This window comes from Columba livia, chromosome 14 (genome assembly GCF_036013475.1).
Source record: "Columba livia isolate bColLiv1 breed racing homer chromosome 14, bColLiv1.pat.W.v2, whole genome shotgun sequence".
NCBI classification, from domain to species: Eukaryota; Metazoa; Chordata; class Aves; order Columbiformes; family Columbidae; genus Columba; species Columba livia.
Window position 1 is genome coordinate 201,724 of NC_088615.1, and position 21,918 is coordinate 223,641.

A 21,918-nucleotide genomic window follows, 5' to 3' on the forward strand; every position below is an offset into this window, starting at 1 on the left:
GTAATCAAAATCAAGGCCAAACTCAATGAAGAACTTATCATTCAAAATGCTCTACAAAAACCTAAGTCTTTTTGAAAACCTGGCCACTTGCTTTGAAAATCAGTGTCTCCTGAAAACCTGTCTTTGCCTATGGAGAGAGTCGGATCTTACCTCATCCAGATCATCATCTGGGGTTGCTGGCGTTCTGTCTGTTCTATATGAGGCCACAGAGGATGTTTCAGAGTCCATGGAATCATCATCATAACCAAAAAATGTATCCACAACATGTCTCTAAAAAAGGGAAAACATGTTTTCTGAATCTCCTTGGAAACAGGTAGCATGAGTTTCTGATGGAGAGGAAAAGGTTAGTTCAAAATTGCATCGAGAGTCACTTAAAAAAGGCAAGACACAAAAAAAGAGCAGTGGGCTACCCCTGAAATTACCATCTCCAAATAAACCCAAAGGGAACCATATTGAAGATTAGGTGTTGTGCTGGTGGAAAATGAGTTTTCTGATTAATTTTTCTGAGCGCAGGATCTGGCTCATTCTAAAAATTGGAAAACATGACAGCAGCAACATGCTCAAGGAAAAGTCTCGGCCCTTGCAGGAAGGCAGGAGAATGGTTAACCCCAAAGCTGTTTAGAAGACACCTATCAACACACAGACTGATGGGCAAAGATAACACCATAAAGAGTTGGAAATGTGTGCATTTCCTTCTTCTCTCACAGACACTGCTGACATTTTTAATATCCCGGTGCTTCTCTCACTGATATTGTTGTTGGAGTGAGCGAAAGCTATACTAACACAAAACTTAGTGTGAAGGAATTTTTATCTGGCACATCTTTCCAGTACTATAGTAACTGCCGCATGTTGTAGGAGATTGCCCACTCTGCACAGTAGGGTTTTATGTCTGACACCTCACTATCTCCAATCTCAGTAGCTGAATTAAATCAAATTAAAACTCTGAGTCATGTCCTATGAGGGCAGACAAACTGATGGACGAACGTTTAAGATGCACTTCTGGTTTGCAACATTCTTCACTTCTGCTGACTGGTTACAACCTTCTAAACCTAGAATTTGAATCACACTAAAAACAAGTACCAAAGATGCCAATAATCTTTTGCATATATTACCTTTTTTTGTTCATTATTTTTCCAAATGAAGACAATAGCCATATTCTTCCATGTTATAATCTCTGGTTAGGAAATGAAGTCAACTGATGAAAATACTTTTTAGTCCTTGTCTCCTAGTTATGCCTGCTGCATATTGCTTCAAAACCCATATAGAAACAATGTGATGACACATCTAGGATGTACTGGTCTGAAATCCTCTGTGTGTAGGAGAGCATTTCATTACTTTCACACATGGCTGATGTACTAAGGGGTGTCCTTGAAGGACAAAGAGCAACCAAGCCCTGTTTCCTATACAGTATTTCTGCTTTCTAGAGGTGAGATCTGGCTGTTGCAAAGTCATTCTTCTTCATATCTAGCTGATAAAAAAGCTACTTGAACTACTGCTGACTACTCAGCTCTAGAATGGTTATAAATTATACCAACTTTGGACTGGACCCCACTCAGAGTAATGCAAGGGGTAGCCAAAGTCCCATGGAACTGAACAGGAGAGAATGACGTGCAGTTTCTCAGGCAGACACTTCCACTTGAAGAAGGAAGCACAAGGATTTTGTTTTAGCCCATACATGCTGTGAAAAATAGACAGCAGAAGGTAAGGTATTTGGAAATGTAAATACATCTTAGCATAAAAGACCTTGAGACCAATATTTATAGAAACTAGATGGAAGGAAGATTATTACTATTCCAGAGGTAGAGGAAGCCCCATTTTGCTGAAAATAAAATAGCTATGCACCCTTAACTGAACTTCCAAGTAGACTTAAAAAGCCCTCTCTAAGTAACTAAGGTGTTTATAATCCCAACCACTAAAGCAGATTGTTATAATCCACAAAGCTCTCTTTAATCAGATTGCTAAAGTATGTTTTCCTACAGAGCCTACTCTAATATTTTTATATAAGCTGAAAATTACTTTCCCTCTTACCTTAATTGGCTTTGAGCTCCTTTTATGCTTTCTGCGACGGATGAGTTTCTCCCTGTCCTGGAAAAGAAGATTTAGAAGTTACTCTCTCTCCTTTTGTTTGCAGCTATAGAAGGCCAAATCTACAGAGGAAGTAAACCATTTGGCTTCCACTGACTTTCTGTTAGTACATTCAAACAGGAATCTCATTCCAGGTGGAAGGGAGGATTCATATCCAAACCTGTACATGCGTCAGCTGAAAACCACTTGAAGGGAAGACAGGATATCTGAAAAAAACCCTTGTTACAGTGTCACCTTGACAGGCTGTCAAACAACAGACGCTGATGGATTTCGTGTCAAAAATCACTGGGAGGCCTGTGGCAGGGGACTGGTTTGGGCTTTGTATGAGAGGTCATCTGCCTTCCCTGCGGAGGAGATGCTGCTTCTGCCTCAAAGCCATTACATGGTGGTAGTGTTGATCTCACCACTCTTAGCAATGATGTCTTAGAAGAGGCAACAGCCTGTTTTTGGAGTCTCTTTATCCTGCCCCTCAACATCACAACGCAAAGTCAGCTGAAAAAGGGACTGTCAGTGTTAAATGACAAAGGAACTAGTGAACCACTTTCTTGCAGTACACGCTTGTCCTGTACATATCTCACTGTGTGCCTGCCTCTTGTTATATTTTTGAGTCGTAGGATTTGATGCCCCACTAGAAAGTCAGTTAAACTTCACCTATACACACCTATGTCTACAAATTTGCAGGTGTTAAAAGTAAGATATTAAGCCTCAGACCTCTAATTACAGGAAAAAACACTATCAGTGGTGAACTGTACATAGGAATCTGCTCTGGACATACCCGTGTTAACTCATCAATTATGTTCTGTTGTTCTATGACCTGAAGCTTTAAGAATTCAGTTTCTTGTTCCTCATTAGCCTGATCCAGGTCATTGAGAGATCTTAATTTCTTTAGTGGAGGATGTGAGGTCATTTTTTCTCTCTGTGGTAAGAAGAAATAGATAAAGTAAGATCCAGCAACTAAAAGACAAAAAGACCATCTTTCAGTTAAAAATTAGACATTATCTTTCATTTAAGCCCTTTAAATATGCTTCAGCTATCCCATTTTTATAATTTTATTAATACCCATCAGCACTTCTTAACAACAAAGCAGCACAGCAAGGCTGGGTTCATCAACCAGAACAAAGCTTTATCTATTTATGGCAATACAGCCTCCACAGCAGCCCTCAATGGTCATATACCATAGCTCTTCCTTTGCCATGCACCAAGATGCCCCAACACGTGGCAAATATAGTTGAACTCTCTACCCGCCCAGTGAGTACACAAATGTGATCTACTCCCAGAATGCCATGCTTTCATTGATTCTGTGATAATTCTGACCCACGACACCTGCATTAAGTTTATTGTTTTTCTGGGCATGGATGAATTGCAGAGTCTTAAAGCAGATTAACCTTGTAACACTACAGCCTTTTTTTCCATAAGACAAGAAAGGAAATCCGATCATCTCACCCTAATCACCAGGAAAGCTGCATGCATGGCAGAACAGTCAGCCTGCTCCAGACGAGGACAGTGGCTACTGCAGTCTCCTCAGCCTGCCAGCTTACACCTGGCAACCCAGAACTTCCACCTTCTCTTTTATTAATGCCAAAGCAACACCAGTACATGTGTAGAGACCATATTCTGACTGATACTCAGCGCAATTCCATTTGAAGGATATACAGACATAACTGCTTTGACCACACTCCATATAGCCCCGATATGTGAAATTCATAACCCTAGACAAATTTATAACACCACCATCCTCCCTTTCCCGTATGCACCTATCATGCATGTTTTACAGAAAGATTGCACGCGCTTAGTGGCAGACCAGAACTTTGCCATCATCAGCTCTAACACCAACACGTACATTCAAAGAGGAACATCATGATGGCTGAAAATACTGCTCTTAACAGCTTCCTTTTTGAGTTTCAGATGCAGAACAGCACAGTGGGATATGACCCCATGATACAACTACTTTTTTTTCTTTTTCTTTTTTTTTCTTTTTAAAAACTATTGAAACTCGATATTCTCATTTTTGGCATAGTATAAAAGACTGATTCAGTATTCACTTAAATAAAATGCACGTGTACATATAATACACAATGCTATAGTATGCAAGACCTAATATACAGACCTAAGCATCTTATCAGCAGTATTACACACTATATACTACACATTTTCTCTATGTAAATACATGCATACACTATGCAAATGTGGCCACCATAACGGACATAGATGATACAGTAATCCTCATTTTGCTCTTCAGTACCAACCATTTCTATATTTTCTTTAGTGACTGCTTTGAGTTTATCTTCCATGCGCTGCAGAGACTGCATAAGTTCATCATTTCTCTTCGTGAGGCACTTGTTCTTTTCCAGAAGAGGTTTACATTGCTTTTCGGCTTCTCGAACACGCTTCAACTGGATTGATTAAAGCAATTAATAGTTGTAAATAATCAAAATAAAAGCTATTTTTCTCCCTCCTTTGTTAGAAGTATTTTTGTTACTTCCCTGCTGAACTACTGTCCCAGTAAAATGCCACAGTGATCTACTGTAACTGATGCTTACAGCTCAGTAACTTACTTTATAAATCTCAAAGCATAATTCTACATCTATTTCCAAAAGATGGCTTTATCTATGGGAAAACTCAGACACAGAGATGACCCAACACACAGGTGACTGCAAGCCTGCTACACAAGTCCAGAAACCCACTGACTTTCTTGTTGAAAGACAGACTTGCATAGGTACCTATTCAGTCTGTATCACAGCAATAACAACATCGTTGTAAGTCTCTTTTGTAATGGCACACAGTGAAATAGTCGTGCACATGCACATTCAACTTTGTTTTGATCAACAAATCAAATAACGTTTTAAAAAGTCCTGTAAGGTAGGAAGGTATCTTAGGGCAATGCTTGAAGTTTCAGTCTTGGTTCAATTAGAATTTTAAACAAGGTCTCTTCCTTCTGAAAAACTAGTTCCATCCAGTAATACTGAGTGTTTTATAGACATAATTTCTTCTTCTAAGGGAGGACAAGGAAGATGGCATGCAGCTGCAGAAAGACATCCTATCTGTGCCCAGGTGACCTGCCCAACAAAGGCGCTGTCCCAGTTCTGCATTACTGTTTGCCACTGGGAGGCTCCTGCCCCTTTCAGTTCTGCTGAGGAAAGGACTACGAGAATTTCCTGTAGCCGTTGAGGACAGTTTCCCATGTTTGCCCACATCATCACATCTTACTAGGCTATTTAAACTAACCTAAAGATTTTGTCTGAAGCAGGTTGGCAAGTACATGAAGATCCCTTCTGCTAACAGAAAAGAGGGAGCAGCTAGGAAAAGGGTGCATGTTCGATGAGCAGAGTTGTGGGCAAAACAACCATTTGTCCTACCCTAAGAATGAAGTTAGTTGTTGCTACTCTGAACGTACCTTAAGGCGTATGGTACTTCCAGCAGTACTCGGGGTCACATTTAACAAAATGTGTTCATTGTGGTCACATTGTGCAAGATACAGCTTAGGAGCACTTTAATTTTTTTTCCTTGTGAAAAAACAGGCTGAATGTTTAATGACATGCAATAGCTAATCAAGCTGGCTCATCAGACTCCAGGCTATTCAGTATCACAGAAATTTGGGGGTTGAGAGCTTTTCATAACTGAAGTAAGACACAAGAACATATCTGTAATTTGAAATCTCGATAAGACGTTATTTTGCAAATATTACAATAAGAACATCGAGGAGATCCAAACCAGCTAAACTGATACCAAAGGAGTGCATTAGGACTCCTAGCTCAGGAATTAAAAAAAAATAAAAAATTCAAGAGTTGAATTTCGCCACCTCATCCTTAATCACAGATATAGAAATATGGAGAGGTTAAAAGGCCAGGGTGCTGACTTCAACACACGGGTATCACAACCTAGGAGTAACTCAGATAAGAGGATCAACTCACCATTGTCCTTTCTCCCTAGACCAAATACTTAACTATTCTCGACCTGGTCAAATACCGGACTACAGACATTATTTCATTTGCAAGGCAAGTCTCACCATACACTGTTGTATGCTCAGGAGGTTGAGGGAACATAAGCATTCACACAGAACCTACAAGTTTCTCTGCCTCAACTTCCATTGTGATTTTGTACTCATTTAACTTCAATGAAATTACTGTTTAGGATGAAAAAAAAAAATCATGCGTGTCCCCGCGTGGCGAGCCTGCAGCTGGGCAAGGCTCACCCCCCGCCGGCACCTCCGGATCCCCCCGCCGCCCTCCCCTGCGGCTCCTGACCCCCTCCGTCCCACAGTGCAAAGTTCACACACCAGTTCGTTTCGTTCATCAACGAGCAACGTGTTTCTGTCTTCCAGCTTCCGGATTGTGGCATTCAGCTCTGCTATCCTCTTCTGGTTTCTGCGCAAGTCCTGTTCATTGGCAACAACAAAATGCTGTTACTGATTCTTTCCAAAACACATGCTTGGGAAAAGAATCCTCAAAAAACACATACTACTCAACTTAAGCTGTCATCATCAACGAATTATATTTATGGATTTTTACAGTATGGAACATGCTGGCAAATGTGTATTGGGGGGGAAAGAAAGCGTCTGGTTTGAGGGATACTTTAATTGAAAATGTTCAGCTGTTTAAACAAATAAAGAGAAAACGACAAAACAGATGTCGATATTTTTTTATGATGAGGAAGAAAAAGCAAAAAGAGAAAAGACTGCAATTTTTATTGCCTTTTCCTAAACATTGCTTCTATTTGCTGAACCACGTTGTCAGGTGAAAAAGTACAGACATCCCTTTCAGTATCAATTGCATTTACCTCCTTATTCCTCACTTGTATATGTGTAAATGTGTGTGTATATATGCACATTTGTTGTGTAAACCATAGACTTAACCACACAACCAGTGAGTTGCATGTTTTGTGAATGACAGCGAGGGCTGTATATGTGGAGAATAGGACAGAAAGAGGAGGATCTCCTAGAAGTCTCCTGGATTCCCCCTCCGAGCCTTCTCCCTGCCCATCTTCCCAATTCTGTCTGTTTCAAGGACGCAGGCTATTCAGATAGGTATGTTCATGGAATGCTTCTTTCTAAAGGGCACTCAATATTTCAGCTGTGTTATGTTTGTAAATAGAGCAACTGAGGAAACAGCCTTACAAAGCTTTGGCCCACTAGTGTTCTCTCTGAAGAATCTATGGACTTAACTTCTCTGTAGTTAATAAGAATGGGAATGTTTTCCCAGGGCTCGAGAAAATATTAAGGCAAGAGAAACACAGCCACATTTCTGTTTTGCAGGGGCCAGTAAAATCTGCGTACAGGGCTGCTGCAGTGCTCTGAACCATCTCCGGCCCTTCCTGGGATCTCTCTCTTGGGACTGCTCATGTTACACTCTGCCTCCTTCACCAAGAAGAGCTGTTCATCCAGAGCTTCCTTCTGCAGCTGCAGCTTCTGCACATAGCCCGTCTGTGTCTCCAGTTCTTTCTCCAAGGAAAATATGATCCTGTCTTTAGCCTTGATCTCGTCCATCTGAATAAGAGAAACACACACTGTGTAAAGGCAACGGCATTTCAGCCTTCTCCACGCCAGTAGTATATCATTTAATAGCGGTGTTCACCACTTAAATCTGCTATATCATACTGCACCAAGCTTGTAAAACAATACACTTTGAGGTTACAGCCATAACCGTACATTGGCACAGCAGCAGATTCACCAGCGTTACACAGAGTGAAGCCCAGGAACTGTGCATGGTGTAACGTGTTAATCGATAACTGGCTAAAGAGTTCAGGCTTTCATACTGTATTTCAGTCAGTTATTTTATGCTAACAATAAAAATAAACTCCAACATACGCTGAAAAGTTTAGACTGGCTCCTGCTCGTGTAAATGTTGCTACATTAGCTGAGGCAGCAGAGGGTACGGTCCGATCCTCACAAACAGAAGAACTGTGCAGACCCAGTATTTCTTAAAGCTGATTGCCATGTTATGAATCTTCTACTGAGTACAAACTCAAGGCTATTCATTTTGTTGTTACTTCATTTCTGCCTAATATCCCATTACTATCCAACACAAAAAGAAGTGCCTCTTATCTGACCTCACAACAACTTTAAGAATGATTTTAGGTTAAAACTTAGGATAAGATCAGCCCATACAAGATCAGCCTTGCAATCGTAAAAATTGATACAAAGCTGCTAACATCGAGCTCGAGAAAATTTGGTGAACGGGAATTTGCAAATTGCTCTGCCAACATAAAAGTACTATTATGTGGGAATAATATGAATCATGCCCTGAAAACAAAAATGATGTCTATGTTAAATTTTGTCCACAGCTGCCAAAGACACTTTCTGGTCTTGCAGCTTTCTGCAAACTATTTTTCAAATGAGGAGTTAGATTCTGATCTCCACTAACTAGATGTCACTCTGAGAGCAACATAATGGATTTGAAAACCACTTGTCTAAGCCACATAAAAGTAATTCTGGACTTGTTCAAGGTTTTCATGTGAGTAAACAGCCTTCAAAAAGACTTTCATTGTTGCTAAACGTAAAGTCATGCAATACACAGATGGAACATGAGTTGACCTTCACGTTACTAAATGGCTCTGTTTCACCGTGAATTTCACTACGCTTCCTTTTTATATTAAAATCCCAAAAAGAGATTCGCAATTTCAGATGAGAAAAAAAAGTAGTTTGTCCTCATGGCTACGCAGAACTGCAAATGGGGAACAAAGTGACCAGAAGGGTCAAAAGTCAGAAGGCAGACAGGAAGAATCCACCACTAATAGTCTATACTATATTACTGAGCATTTTGGCAACACCAGAATATACCTCTAGTACACAGACTTTGAACCGTGGGGAAACAAAAAAACATCATTCCTGACAGTTTAAATTAACATTTCTTTTAGTTTACTGCCAAATCTTGAATTCCAGTTTTCAAGCCAAACTTTCCACTGTCGCAGGTGGGTCTAGTTCCCTGGATGACAGGTAAACATGACAACTTGCACCATTGCTGGTACGGGTCTCGTCTTATTAATTTTCCACAGTAATTACTAAAGGCTGGGCCAAGATCAAACCAACAGGCATCTCCCCTCCTGCGTGGTCTACCGTGTTTAGGATACCGTCACAAGGGCTAGAGAAGCTAACAAACTGCAGGTGCAGATCCAAACACGCTTCTTCTAGCACTTCCCATTGCACACGCATCAGCATTCCAGCAAGCCACGTCCTCTCAGACCAGGCCGACCACTCGCTTACTTTAAGGTGTCAGCTGCCATCACAGTGGTTGCTCTGCCCAACTCGCCATTAACTATTTACCACTGAGAAGTGACTGAGAATTTTGTGATATTTTTGCAAACTCAGGTGCATTACAGAGTTCTGTTATTCACAAAAAGCTAAAAGGTACAAGAAGCAAGCTCACTACAGCATAAGAGACCACATGAACAGTTTTTGTTACTGACCAGGCGGCGAATATCCCTTTCACTCTCCCATTTGATCTTGGAAATGGCTTCCTGGTGGGACTGATGCTCACTTCGAAGATCCCCTGCCTTGATCTTATCAGCTTGGATCATGTTGTTAAGGGCCTCATCTACTTGCTTTTTGGCAGACTTCAGCTCAGTTATTTCCTGCAGAAGCTTCAGGCGCTCGGAGTCAAACTGCTTTCTGGCCTCTTCACGAGCCTCAATAGTCAGTGCTGTCCTCACTTTATCGCTGCTCCCGTCCCGCAGCGCACACAGCGCTGACTTCAGGCGCTGGATTTCACTGTCTCGGACTTTCACCATCCGCGTCATCTCCTGCTCATGCTGCTTGATGAGGTTCTCCCTCACAGCCTGTAGCTCCTTCATTTTCTCCTCATGAAGTTTGGCTTTTAGTTCTGTGATCTGCACGGTCTGCTTGCGTTGCTCCACCTCACGGATACGCTTAGTTTCTTGAGTCTTCTCCCGTTCAAGTTTAGCAACCTGCATTGAGATAAAATGAAAGTCACCTGCTACCAACATAAAGTTATCAAAACAAGCCCACCCAGACACACAGCCGTGTCAAATTAAGGAAGATCCCGCTGCAGACCCTAGATGAACCTCCACCCTCTTACAACAAAATACGGGCCAATTCCTGGAGCATTCAAATAGATTTTAAACTGTCTTTACTCAAGGCAAAACAACCCTGTCTTCTCCAGGTGTCTTGCCTCATGCAGTGATACTACATGTACTTTCAGTATTCCCTTAGGAGATCGGACTCCGTGGATGCATGTGCATTTGTCTAATAACTTTTTAACCCATCAGTCAATGTCAGTCAAATTCACCGGAAAATTAGAGGGCTCAGAAATAGCAAGGTTCCTACAACTTTCACAACGATGGGCAGTCTATCAGATGTGAGAGAAGTGTTTGCCTCTGTATGATTCCAAGTGAGGTAAAGTGCAAGTCTGAAAGTCCAGGAAATATTTCATCTTTTACAGATGTTCTTACCCATACATTCAGCTTTAATGGGCATTTGTAGTCACTTCTTAGACACATATCTAAAGAAAAGCACGCTTCACTGGTTATCATGCTTATAGAACAGCTAGCTTTACTTAAAATATGTCCTTTGCTACTCTCAGTTAACAACCATTTTTAAAGTTCTTTGTCCATGGCTTTGGAAGCAAAGTTATAGAGCAACCCATCAGTCCTCAGTACACTTATACCCATACATCTCTAGGTGCAACTCCACACCCCTGAGCAATTCCACAAAAGAAACCACTGTGAACCTACACCAAAGGAAAGCAATGGATAAGGAATGGTTTCAGTACAAAGTAAACTCAGTAGGTTTGTTATTTACAGTGAAAAAGAATGCAGTTTCAAAGACTGTAAGAACTTCCTTGTTAATTCCTCTTAAATAAAGACCACAAAGCACAAGGAAGAGTGAGCAAACCTCCTAGAAAGAAAGACCAGAGGAAAAAACAGTCAATATGAATAAGTATATTAGTAGGCCATCTGAAAGCCCTCCAAGAGACACCAGTGGTCTAACCTGCGGGCCTCATCGATTACTTGGAAAGGATTTAGTGAAGGTAGGAAGTGCTCTCAGCTATATGCAGAGCTGACTGACTTTGTTAACATACTTCTACTTCAGTTTCAATCACCAAAGTCATTCTGACAAGTAAGAGACTCTAAAGATGAGAAGTATCTTCCTCAGAAGGCTCCATGGAAAAAAAAATCTGAAATATTATCCCAGAACTCCCTCCACAGGGCTCTAGGATGCACAAAAACTTTTCAAAGTAAAGTATTCAATACATGTGCTTTTTAAAAGTGGTCTGCACTTGCAACTGCCACTGACTTCTCTGGAAAACTGCAGAGGCTATTGATGCAGTAACTATGTGCAATAATATGTCATATGCAACAAGAAGATTTTGCAGCCAAGGACTAAAAACCACTCTCCTAATCATACCTGTATGATTCATGTGAGATGTTAAGGTGCCTTTACTACACAGATCAATTCCGAGAAGAAAGCCACACATAACCTTAGCCACTCAACTCCCAAGTCCTTAGGCTAGGTTTTTGGTTTGCCTTAAGTCCTTCTTCATTCTAGGCTCATCCTTGATTTTGAATACTCATGAATACAAATGACCCTGATGCCCTCTTTCTTTCTTATAACGCATCTTCTTGTTTTTAAAACGGGAGTTGAATGCACTGCAAAACAAGGTGCAATTATTTTAAGTGTTCCATTCTGGCATAACATAGAAAGATACATCTAAACTTTCAACAAAGTAGTTTGGTTATCCACAGCAGTGCAATGCAGACCCAGTCAGGGCCTGAGCACAACCCCAGCTAAGCTCTGTGATGCCTGGTTTCATGGCTATTAGTTTACAGGCTGCCTAGTATATTCAACTGATACACCATCATAAGTTAGGCTGACTTGCAGACATACAATCCTGATGGGAAGAACTGGAAAGTCAATGAGGGTCTTGTGGGAAAAAAAGACTAATTACATTTGAAGTAATGGAAAAGAGACCTGTTCAATGAAATACCACAATGGCCCAGAGGTTTCTACCCTCTTTGGATTCATTGGTAGAGAGAACTTACAGCTAGCAGAGATGGGAAAAGTCCCAAGGTTCTACTTGTTTGACCCCTTTGTGGGATGAACACTTTCTCAAAGCTCTTTTCGATGTGTTGGCATCCTATTTCTAACCTGATTTTACAAACGAGGCTGTACCAAGACATCCAGTCTGAATCTGCTTATGTCTAGGGAAAAAGGAAAAATAGCCAAAATCTGAATTCCAGATTAAAATGTCTGCTCCTCTCAGTCCGAACTGCAGAATATTCAGAAGTGTGATCTTCTGTAGTTTTTATCCCCCCACTACTTCATGATGATAATTGCTTTAATAACTGAGCAGTCGGTCTGATTTAGTTACAGGAACGGACAAGAGCACCTACAGATGGGTATCCCAAGAGGTACTGAAGTGCACAACTTCATAATTTTGTTCATGTTCTGCTCCCCTTCCCATTTCTGGTGTTACTCAAGCACATTTAAATATATTTCAGATTAGCTTTTTTGGTGTTGTTTTCAAGACTTGCCTACTTTTGTAACTCTCGCTACGTTGGGCCGTCCTTGAAGCGAAGTCTAGTAACAAAAATCTGCACTGGCAACTTCCTCATTGGAATTCCACAGCTGCAGTGGTAACAAAAGCAGCAAGCCCCAGAGTCCAGGGGGAAGCACTGCAGAAGCTCCCTGTGCCAGTTTTCTGGCAGCCAGCCTGTGGCTTCTTAAGAGAATAACTAAAGCCTTGCCTGTGTGCAGCACATGAATGCCAAAGCTCGCAGGGAAGACAAAAGAACCAAAAAACATTCTTGCTGTCATCAACCATTTATGAAAGCAAAGGATGCAGAATGAGTCTGAAGGATTGATGATGTCTGCTTTGTTGCACATTGCAAATCTCATCTCTTTTAAAAGGTTGCAAATTAATGACTATAAACTTCACTGGCAGGTGAAGGTAGAATGCCCCTAGAAATTCTCAGAACAGGTAACACAGAACTGTCTATTCTTGCCTTCATTTAGTTTCTCCCAGATTATATCAGCCAGCTTTCACTACACTGACTAATAGCTGTCTGGGATTACCAGTGTGATTAACCTTAAGATACTGGCATGAACATCCGTCCTTAAAAGAAATAAATTATGAAAAAGACCTCTTAGAGGTCAAAGGATTTGTGGTTATTCAGGTTTTGAAGATAGATGCAAGTCACCCTGGGTTTTTTTGCCCAGTATATACGCTTATCCGAAAAGGAATAAAAGAGCCACGTTGATAGACTTCAATATATTTCATTTGGAAAAATATCACTAGGCACCACCCCTGGAAAACGCGGCTGCCAACCAGACTGCAGACGGGGGCTGCCAGGCTGCAGCCAGCACTGCTCCCACTCCACTTCCTAACAACTCACCAGGAGTTATTAAACGCACATTTGTTATCTTCACTGCTCATAAAGAACACACTGCTAAACCTGAAGACAGCCTTAATCTCACCCCCATTCAGGGAATTTTAGCACTCACCATGCAAGGGTTTATTGCACAAAAGCTGTACTCTGACTATACAACACAGGCATATTGTGCTTGCCGCTAGAAGCATCTCTAAATGAAGGGGAAGCAACACAGCGGAGAGCAAAAAGTACACGTCTTTGCAAAGCCACTTCAGTACCACCTGTGGGAAAACTGATGTTGCTTGCAAGGATTTTAACAGAATGCAGGCAGGGCATAAGTGGAGTAGGTGTAAAACAACACTCAGTCTTTTTACCAGGCACAAACGCTGTAGCAGTGTAAGGAGGTATTATGTGTTTTGCAAGCGCTGCCCTAGCACAGACAATTCAGAAAAGAGTGAAAAGTTCAGCCGAAAACGTAGGCCAGAGCTGAAGCTGCAGCATGCAGCCTTGAGGTTGCACCTAAGGCTTCTGAAGTATATGGGAAGCATCTCAAACCTTCACAGCTACGTCTGTACTATATGGCCACGGCTATAACCTACATGCATGATATTCAGCTGGGTTTAGACTAACTTTACATACCCAAGACTGTAACTCCAGCAGACCAGTGGTACCTGAACAAGCTTTAAACAATGCATACATACCCCAGTGTATACAATACACTGCAGATGGATTACAAGGGCTGACAAGGATTGTCATGCTATATATTTAAGGAATACTTCACTCGACTTTGAAATAAGGGCACATCTTTATCAAGTATCAGCTGTTCAAAAAACAGTAACACTACTAAAACTAAACACTCTAAACACTGAGTGGATAGGATGAAACCCACTAATTGGAATATGTCCAAAGATGTTACAAAAGACATATTGCTCCATTTGAAGACCATAGGCTTCTTAAACTTGTCCCTCAGCAAAAATGAGTCTTTTCCACAGAAGCAACAGGTTATCCACAGCAAGAAACTGTTGTATGTGGGGAAAGAATCAGATCACTGCTCTAGGAAAGAGTTGTGTTGCACCTGTTGATTTCTGTGATACTGTTTTTCCCATGTGTTTCTCTCCTTCAGCTCAGACACTGTTCTTTAAAACCAAGTCCTCACTTACCTTAGACTTCTCCTGATGCAGCTCTATTTGAATGTCTGTTAGCTTGGTCCTGAGTTCCTCATTGGCAGCCTGTAGGGCAACGATCAGGGCCTCAGGCTTTTCGCCCTTGCTACGTCCTTTTTTTGACATGGTTTCTTATCAGCGAGAGTCCACCTGTTCAATTATTTCAAATATGGACTGCCATGTTTTCCTGTTCCTTTCAGTGCCAGTTAGTTCAGCACCCACTGTGTGACATTCCTTAAGGTCCTGGACTCTGATGCTTTGGAAGCCCTGCGAGAAATAAGACGTACTATCATTTGTCAGTGGACACTGCAGCACGACAGTTGACATGGTTACAGAATACAAGAGATAGCTCACTTCTCCACACACCACAATCTTTATCTGAAAACGTCCAAGGGAGATGGCAGCACCATCAGGCTTCTGTATGCCGGTCTGGTGTACTAGAGAAGATTCCAAATAGTCCCTTCTAATGTTCTCAGAAAGGGGCACTGTGCAATGAAGACAGGAGTTTGTTTACCATAAGGATGGGTGCTGTTGAAAGCACAGGACTAGAAAGCAGAGGTCACTTAATCCAAGCCTTGCAGTCTTTAAGCTTTTTTTTTCCAAATTTTGCTTTAATAGAAGGATTTGGCAGCTGTCTAAAAATGCCTCTGGGAATGCCAAGATGATTTGCACTGGTGTAGCCCCAGAATAGTTGTCCTGAAGTCACAGGAGAGATGTCAGTTACACCACAGAAATCAGAGAAAAAAACCTACCTCCTGCACGGAATTTCTACCCTTAGATCCAACAAGAGATTTAATCAGTTATTTAGGGTATTGCTCCACAACCAGACCAATAAGTACAAGGGTGTTTTTTCAGCCATTTATTACACCACCCAGTATAATCAATGTGTGGAATAAGTTTTATGGATGCAAAATCTTAGGACAGGTGTACACTACAGAAAAACAAGTTTTACATTAGTAAGTTTTCACCTCTGTCCAGTAGATAGCATTCATTCCCAGACCACCAAAACCAGGGTTCGGTTAGACCAGATATAATCAAACCAAGGACTGACAAAAAAGAAAAGAGACGTGTCACAGATGCATAAGCTCTTCCTTCTTTTCTTGAAACTCGGTGAAATACTGTTCCCAGGAATTCACCTGCCTTACATCAACACAACGGTACCCATCCCCCCAGCGCGAGAACAAAGCAAGCTGCACCAGGGGAGGTTCAGACCTGACATTACGAACATTTCCGAACTGAGAGGGTGGTCAAACCCTGGAACAGGCTTCCTGGAGAGGCGGTTGCTGCCCCGAGCCTGCCAGTGTTTAAGAGGATTTGGACAGCGTCCCTAATAACCCGCTTCACCTTTTGGTCAGCCCTGCAGTGGCCAGGCGGTTGGACGAGGTGGTCACTGTAGGTACCTGCCAACTGGACCATTCTGTTCATAATTCCAGAACGCCTTTAAGGCTATGGAGCTTCCAAATAAACTGTGCTTTCTAGCTACAGAATAAGGCAAAATACTCACCACTAAATCTAAGGCACAGGCAACGCAAAATGTTAATCACAGGGATTTATTTTTAGGGTCTAGTATCTTAGACTCTGCCACAGAAGGAGAAATGAATGCCTATGCCTTTCGGAGGATAAAATCCTAGTTTATAGCTGACACAAGGAATGGCAATATCACACCATAATATAATCACTGAGGCTTTAACATCTGGTTGTTAACTGTACCAAATAAAAACGTGGACATTAGACAAACACCATCATCATCCCCGTATTCACTTTTATTTGACAGCATTATTATTCCCATCTGTGGCTGCTAGCAAAGAGAATGTTTGGAGATCTGGTTTGCAATGTTGGAGAAGATCTAGTTTAGAATAACTTTTATTAAAGATAAATGAGCAAAGCAGCACCGGGCAGCTGGGAAGTCACTGCGGCACCCAAGGCACGCAAATGGGTTACAGAAGAAAAGCGTTTATATACCGTCCGTAAGTACACGCCCCCAATCTTCTTCCTGATTGGTTAGCTGGTTGCTATGCCGTCAGTCAGTCTTACCCGCACAGCGAAGCACATTCCCCTCCCCATAAGCACACAACATCTTTCCCGCCAAAACTTGAAAAGCAGGGTGTGCAACATCTTTCCAGCCAAAACTTGCAAAAACAAAACGTGGCAAACTATGGCGGTTTAACATTTACACAACTCAGTGAATCGTCAACTACTAACATATTCTTGGTTTGATTAGCAAATTTACTTTAGTTATGCAATCTATAACAGTACCAACAGCCTCAGGATTTCCAGAGCTGGGGGGCAGTTTCCGCTCCTCTGTGCACAAGAGGGCAACAGAAACATGAGCAACGCCGTGCAGTTCTGCACAACTGGCACTCACTACTCAGCAGTGTTTAAAACCAGTCGCTCAGTGCGCTGTTAACATCAGCCTCTTCCACCAACGAGAAGCAGGGAACATGCGACTGCTTGTATTTCAGAGTGATATTCACATTTCTTAGGAGTCCCGACTACACAGGAAAAAATACTTGTGTAAGGATGTTGGTACAAGTACTAGCTCTTATCTTTTGTCTGTTTCAAGGGATCAGCTGCTCATCTGTAACAAAGTAGATGAACTTCCCATTGTCTGACCCAATCCTCCAAAATCCACAGTCTCGGGAGGAAGTTTATTGGGATAATGTAACACCGACATTATTATGAAGGGGCTATCAAGAATTCTTGAACTGTCTCATTTATGTAATCATCTATGTTTGACTAAACTGGAACTTGTCACATGGGCAAGTCATTTGCTTACTGTTGAGCAAGTTGCTTTTATCTGAAATTGCAATTAAAAGAAAGGTGCTTTTATTTTTCGTGCCCATAGGAAAAGTCCTACCCCATCGGAGCTCGCTCTAAGGCTAATATTTCCATTTCAGTTATACTTCCATCTTCTGCTTCTGAGGACAAGAGCTGACAGGGATGTCACACACGTGCTCTTCCCAAAGCACGGCCGTCAGACGCTTGGCTCTGCTCAGGGACAGGGGACACTCCTTCCACTGTGAGCTGGACGCAGCTGTGTAAACAAGCAGAAACTCTAAGGAGTCGAAACTCGTTTTCTTCGGGGCTCAGAGACAGCGTTTCACCTCTTGCCAAGAGAACGATTAACATGCTGCTTCAGAACGCCGCTGACCCAACTCTCCACCAGACAAGGCTGCTGGGATGCGGGTCAGGTAACCCCAGCATCAGGGCTTTTTCCAAATCAAGACTGCTAATCTAGGCTCCCTGGCTCTAGATCCCAATGCTGACTCTAGAACCAGAACTTCAGAACATGGCAAATCAAAAACCAAAATCAAGCTGTTATGTCTTTCCATCAAATAGAGAAGTTTGACGGTGGTTCAAGGTTACAAATTGATATCCACCCCTAAGTCAGACACGAAGACAACTTCTTCTGCAAGCTTTAGTTGAACAAAAGTCTGTGGCCTTTAGTAGTTCTTCCCTGCATTTGCAGGTTCTCAATGCAAATTAAAAAAAAATTATGGAAATACCACTGTGAAGGTTTTTCATCCTCAGCAAATCCCTGTGGCCCTTGTGCGCTTCACCGTCTCTGCCAACAACCTGCAGCAATTTTGAGAGACACTTTCTGCTCCCACACGATGGTGAAACTCCCTTAGAATGAGAGGAGTAGTTCCAGTGCTTACCTGCTAGAAATGTTGTCCAGTAGATAGACAGCATGCAGCCTTGTTCATTGAACTGCTCTTCAGCAATATTTTTTGGAAATATCATTGCCGTATAAGCCAATTCCCATCACCGCAACAATTTTGTTAGCTACAAGGGGAACAGTGGCCATACACAACTCCTTATCTCTCCAAAGCCTGTCTCACTTTGCTAGTGAGATTTGAATGAATCCTAAATTAAGTCTTTGCTTTGGCTTTTATTTACCAGGTTTCACCTATGCTTTGCATTGTTTCAGAATAAAATTCAAGCCCTGGTTATTGTGTTCTATGCTGTGTGTTATGTCACGTAACAGAATACATGATTAATGAAAACTGTTATTAAAAGTACAATTTATATTAATTTAGTATGAAATCATAATTCAGCAATCCAAGACCAACCCAAAACCTTAGCTCAGACTTCCTGCAAATATTCGCAGCGTTTGTACAGTACTGTCCTGTATTTCTTTTTATAGTCAGAAGATGGCAAATTTCACACACTAGTTCATATGTTTTATTTTACCAAATGGTGATAAGCAGCTCTTCAGAGCAAAACCTCACCACCCCCTGCTTTTGACTGCACAAAAATCATAGTATTGTCATGAGATTTTTAGTTAGTACCACAACAATTTTCAGGAATATTAAAATACCTTCAGAACTGACTCAAATGATCCCTCAGATTTGGGCTCTGCACAAGGAGTACGGGACGAATGTGGTGCTGCCAGGCTGCTCGTGCTAAAATCGCCATTGGTCCTTGCTCTAAAACAGAACCAGAAAACTCTATCCATTGCTGGTGGCTCCACGGAAACAGTCAAAAGGTGACGGAAGCGTTATTGTTATCCACGGCAAACCTGAGGAGTTTTGTGAAACCAATATTCTAGTATTCTGTGGCTAAAATAAGGTCTTTCTCTTTTTCATACAATCATTTCCCAAGAAGTTCCCATAACATGATGCACACTGAGAATAATACTGCCAGTGAAAATACAAAATCCTTCCCAACCCTGAAGGGAAATGGAAATTCTCCAGAATTGATAGTTTTCAGAATGAGACATGGACACTAATTAAACACGCTATTTAAGACTGGCAGGATTGTCAGGAGAAGGATGAACTGCACCAGCCTGCCCAGTTCACTGCAGGACGGAGGTCTAAAAAACCACTTCAGTGGTTTTGTACTTTGAGCATTATTCCAGACCTGTTCCTAGTTTACTAAAAGGATGTTTTTGTAAATGTATTTTGTGCAAGCAGGGGCACACTCAACCATTGCCAGTGACAACACACACAGCCTGAAAGAGAACCATTGCCGTTCCCAGAGTGTATAGCATCGAGTTTTCCTTTCTTTGATTTTCATTTTGACAAGTCAGGAAAACCACCTTTTATTTAACTCAAATGCATATAAACAAGAAAACAACAAACAGTGAGGGAAAGTTCATGCTCTGTATCTTTATCCTGGAAACCCTTCCTTTTCTTTCTTCCTAAGGCCATAGCCCTGATTATCTGTTGTCTTACAGGTATCAGAGGAGGATATTTTACATGCGCTACTAAAGACCGTCAGATATCTCGGTAATTTTTCTATTTAAAGTAAGAGGGTTAACTTCTGAAAGTTGTTGCCATTTTTTTAGTTCAACTCCTGCCACAGCAAATAAAGGTAGATACCAATGTCAGAATGAGCAAGAAAACTGTGCATTCTGGCCTCCCACATTCACGTCCAACAGCACAGATCTCTACAATGAACAATTTTCTTTTCTGGACACCTTACTTGCAACCAGATCAGTCCCTCCTGCAATTCCTTATCAGCCTGCAGTTCAGTATAATTTCAAAACGTGTATTTTCTTCTCCCACCGTATCACTATCAATGCCCTGCAGAACCTCATGTACACACTGCTCTAATTTCCCACGTCCTATATCCCTCTTGCTCTTTCCTTCCATTTTCTGGGAAAAGAATCTGAATGTTCCTATCACCAGGCAAAGACTAAGCCAACATGAATTACGGTTTGTCCCTTCACATCAGCTTTTCAGCAGAAATGTAAACACATTAGCCATTTCTATGCATCTTTTAGAGTCAAAATACCTTTAAAAATAGAAACATTGCAAGCAACATTCACTAGAAACACTCAGGATCATTCACTTATGAATGCACTATGACCAGAGTTGGTCTTTTCCATTTCTGAATTGCTGTGATTCTTACTTTTCTGTCGTATGTGGAAAGAGGCTCCTTCAACATGCCTGGAGTCTGTGAGTTTAACGCCGGTCCGAAACAGAGCTTTCACCGGGTCACATCAGAAATCTGCTTTTCCACTAATGGCTAAGGGACAAGTAACTGCCATTCCTGACAAAACAAATCAAACGGGAACATACCGCACGACGTCGTACATGGTGACTTCAGCAGCTCTGCTCATCATGCGAAGAACAGGACTCAACAGATCAACAACCAGGATATAGTGAAACTCGTGTTGAATGTAGAATTCATCCTTACAGTTTACTATTTAAAAACTGCCCCTGAAATCTGCAGGCTGATTTTTAGTTGAACTGTGCTGTTTTAAAAATGCAAGCATCAGCTAATACTGATCAGGGGAGCAGCATCCTCCTCCCATGTAAGCAGGTGATGGCTCGGGCTCTCAGCTGGTGAAAGCATAAGTGCAAAACCCCACCCGTGAGAGCCAGCTGAGATGCTGGCTCATACATGACATGGCAAGCTACAAAAAAATTAAAAGGTTACACTTATAAGACAGTCGGGCTACTGCCTTGAGCACACAGGTTTCCATTAAGGCTGCACCTAAAGCCAGAAAAATACACTAGTTTCAGAGGTGTTTTAATAGGCACTAAGCTATTGTTTATCATTGCAAATCAATTTCCAAGGACAATGCTTACACTCTACTTGAGATCACCTAACACAGGCTAGATCACTGACACACTGCGTGTTCCAGGAAAACGGCACCGTGTAGGTCATGCTGCGACCTACAAACTACGTGACGCGATTCAGAAGGGACCTGCCAACGCAGAGCCCTGCGCAGGCGGGCCGGGCGCGCCGTGCGGCGGGACACGGTGACGGCACCGGACGCGCGGGGTTTAACCGCCGCCCGCGGCGCCTCGGAAACACTCACCAGACACGCTCCAACCTTGCAGGGTCATTCTTAAAAGCATTTCCAAGTTAATTAATGCAACCTTTTGCTTAGTTACACACTATTGAACGGTAACCAACACAATGTAAATTACTCCATGTTCTTCAACAGTCCCCACATACTCTTTGCTCGTCTAAGACTGACTGTAACTTCCCACCAGAGAGGGGAGAAGAGGCAATTACTAAGGGTTGTATTAAATTAAAGCAGATTCTCCCAGCTGATTCTCCAAAAATTACTGCATCTTCTTGTTTTGTTCCTCACCAATGCACAGAGAGGAAATACATTATAGCAGCCTGCAGAACATTAAATATTAAGTACAAATAAATACAGTGTAAAAAACCCCAACGACTTATTTAAGAATAGCAGAACTTCAAGAACAAAAATAACATTCACGTTCATGAAAATATGCATAGAAGATGTGTATTAATACAATTTTAAGTCTTTTTTAATTAAGCACTAAAATATTTCCACACCAAGCCTACCCCAAATGCATGCGAAACAGTACAGTATTGATTCTAATTAATTAGAATGTAACATCGCTTGTAACACTAAGAGTTC

The 21,918-nt window shown here is 41.7% G+C and overlaps 1 protein-coding gene across 16 annotated transcripts in view; it reads right to left on the reverse strand.

Moving 5' to 3' along the window:
- JAKMIP2 (janus kinase and microtubule interacting protein 2) overlaps positions 1 to 21,918 on the reverse strand; it is a 64,018-nt gene that overhangs the window by 37,467 nt on the left and 4,633 nt on the right. For all 16 annotated transcript variants that reach the window (XM_065029336.1, XM_065029324.1, XM_065029327.1 and 13 more), the window contains exons 2-9: positions 14,568 to 14,837; positions 9,487 to 9,984; positions 7,358 to 7,567; positions 6,362 to 6,460; positions 4,332 to 4,478; positions 2,861 to 3,001; positions 2,029 to 2,085; positions 151 to 270 (exon numbers count right to left, since the gene is read on the reverse strand). In XM_065029336.1, the coding sequence (XP_064885408.1) occupies positions 151 to 270; positions 2,029 to 2,085; positions 2,861 to 3,001; positions 4,332 to 4,478; positions 6,362 to 6,460; positions 7,358 to 7,567; positions 9,487 to 9,984; positions 14,568 to 14,696 (1,401 nt within the window). In that variant the 5' untranslated portion in view covers positions 14,697 to 14,837. The remainder of the gene's footprint in view (positions 1 to 150; positions 271 to 2,028; positions 2,086 to 2,860; positions 3,002 to 4,331; positions 4,479 to 6,361; positions 6,461 to 7,357; positions 7,568 to 9,486; positions 9,985 to 14,567; positions 14,838 to 21,918) is intronic.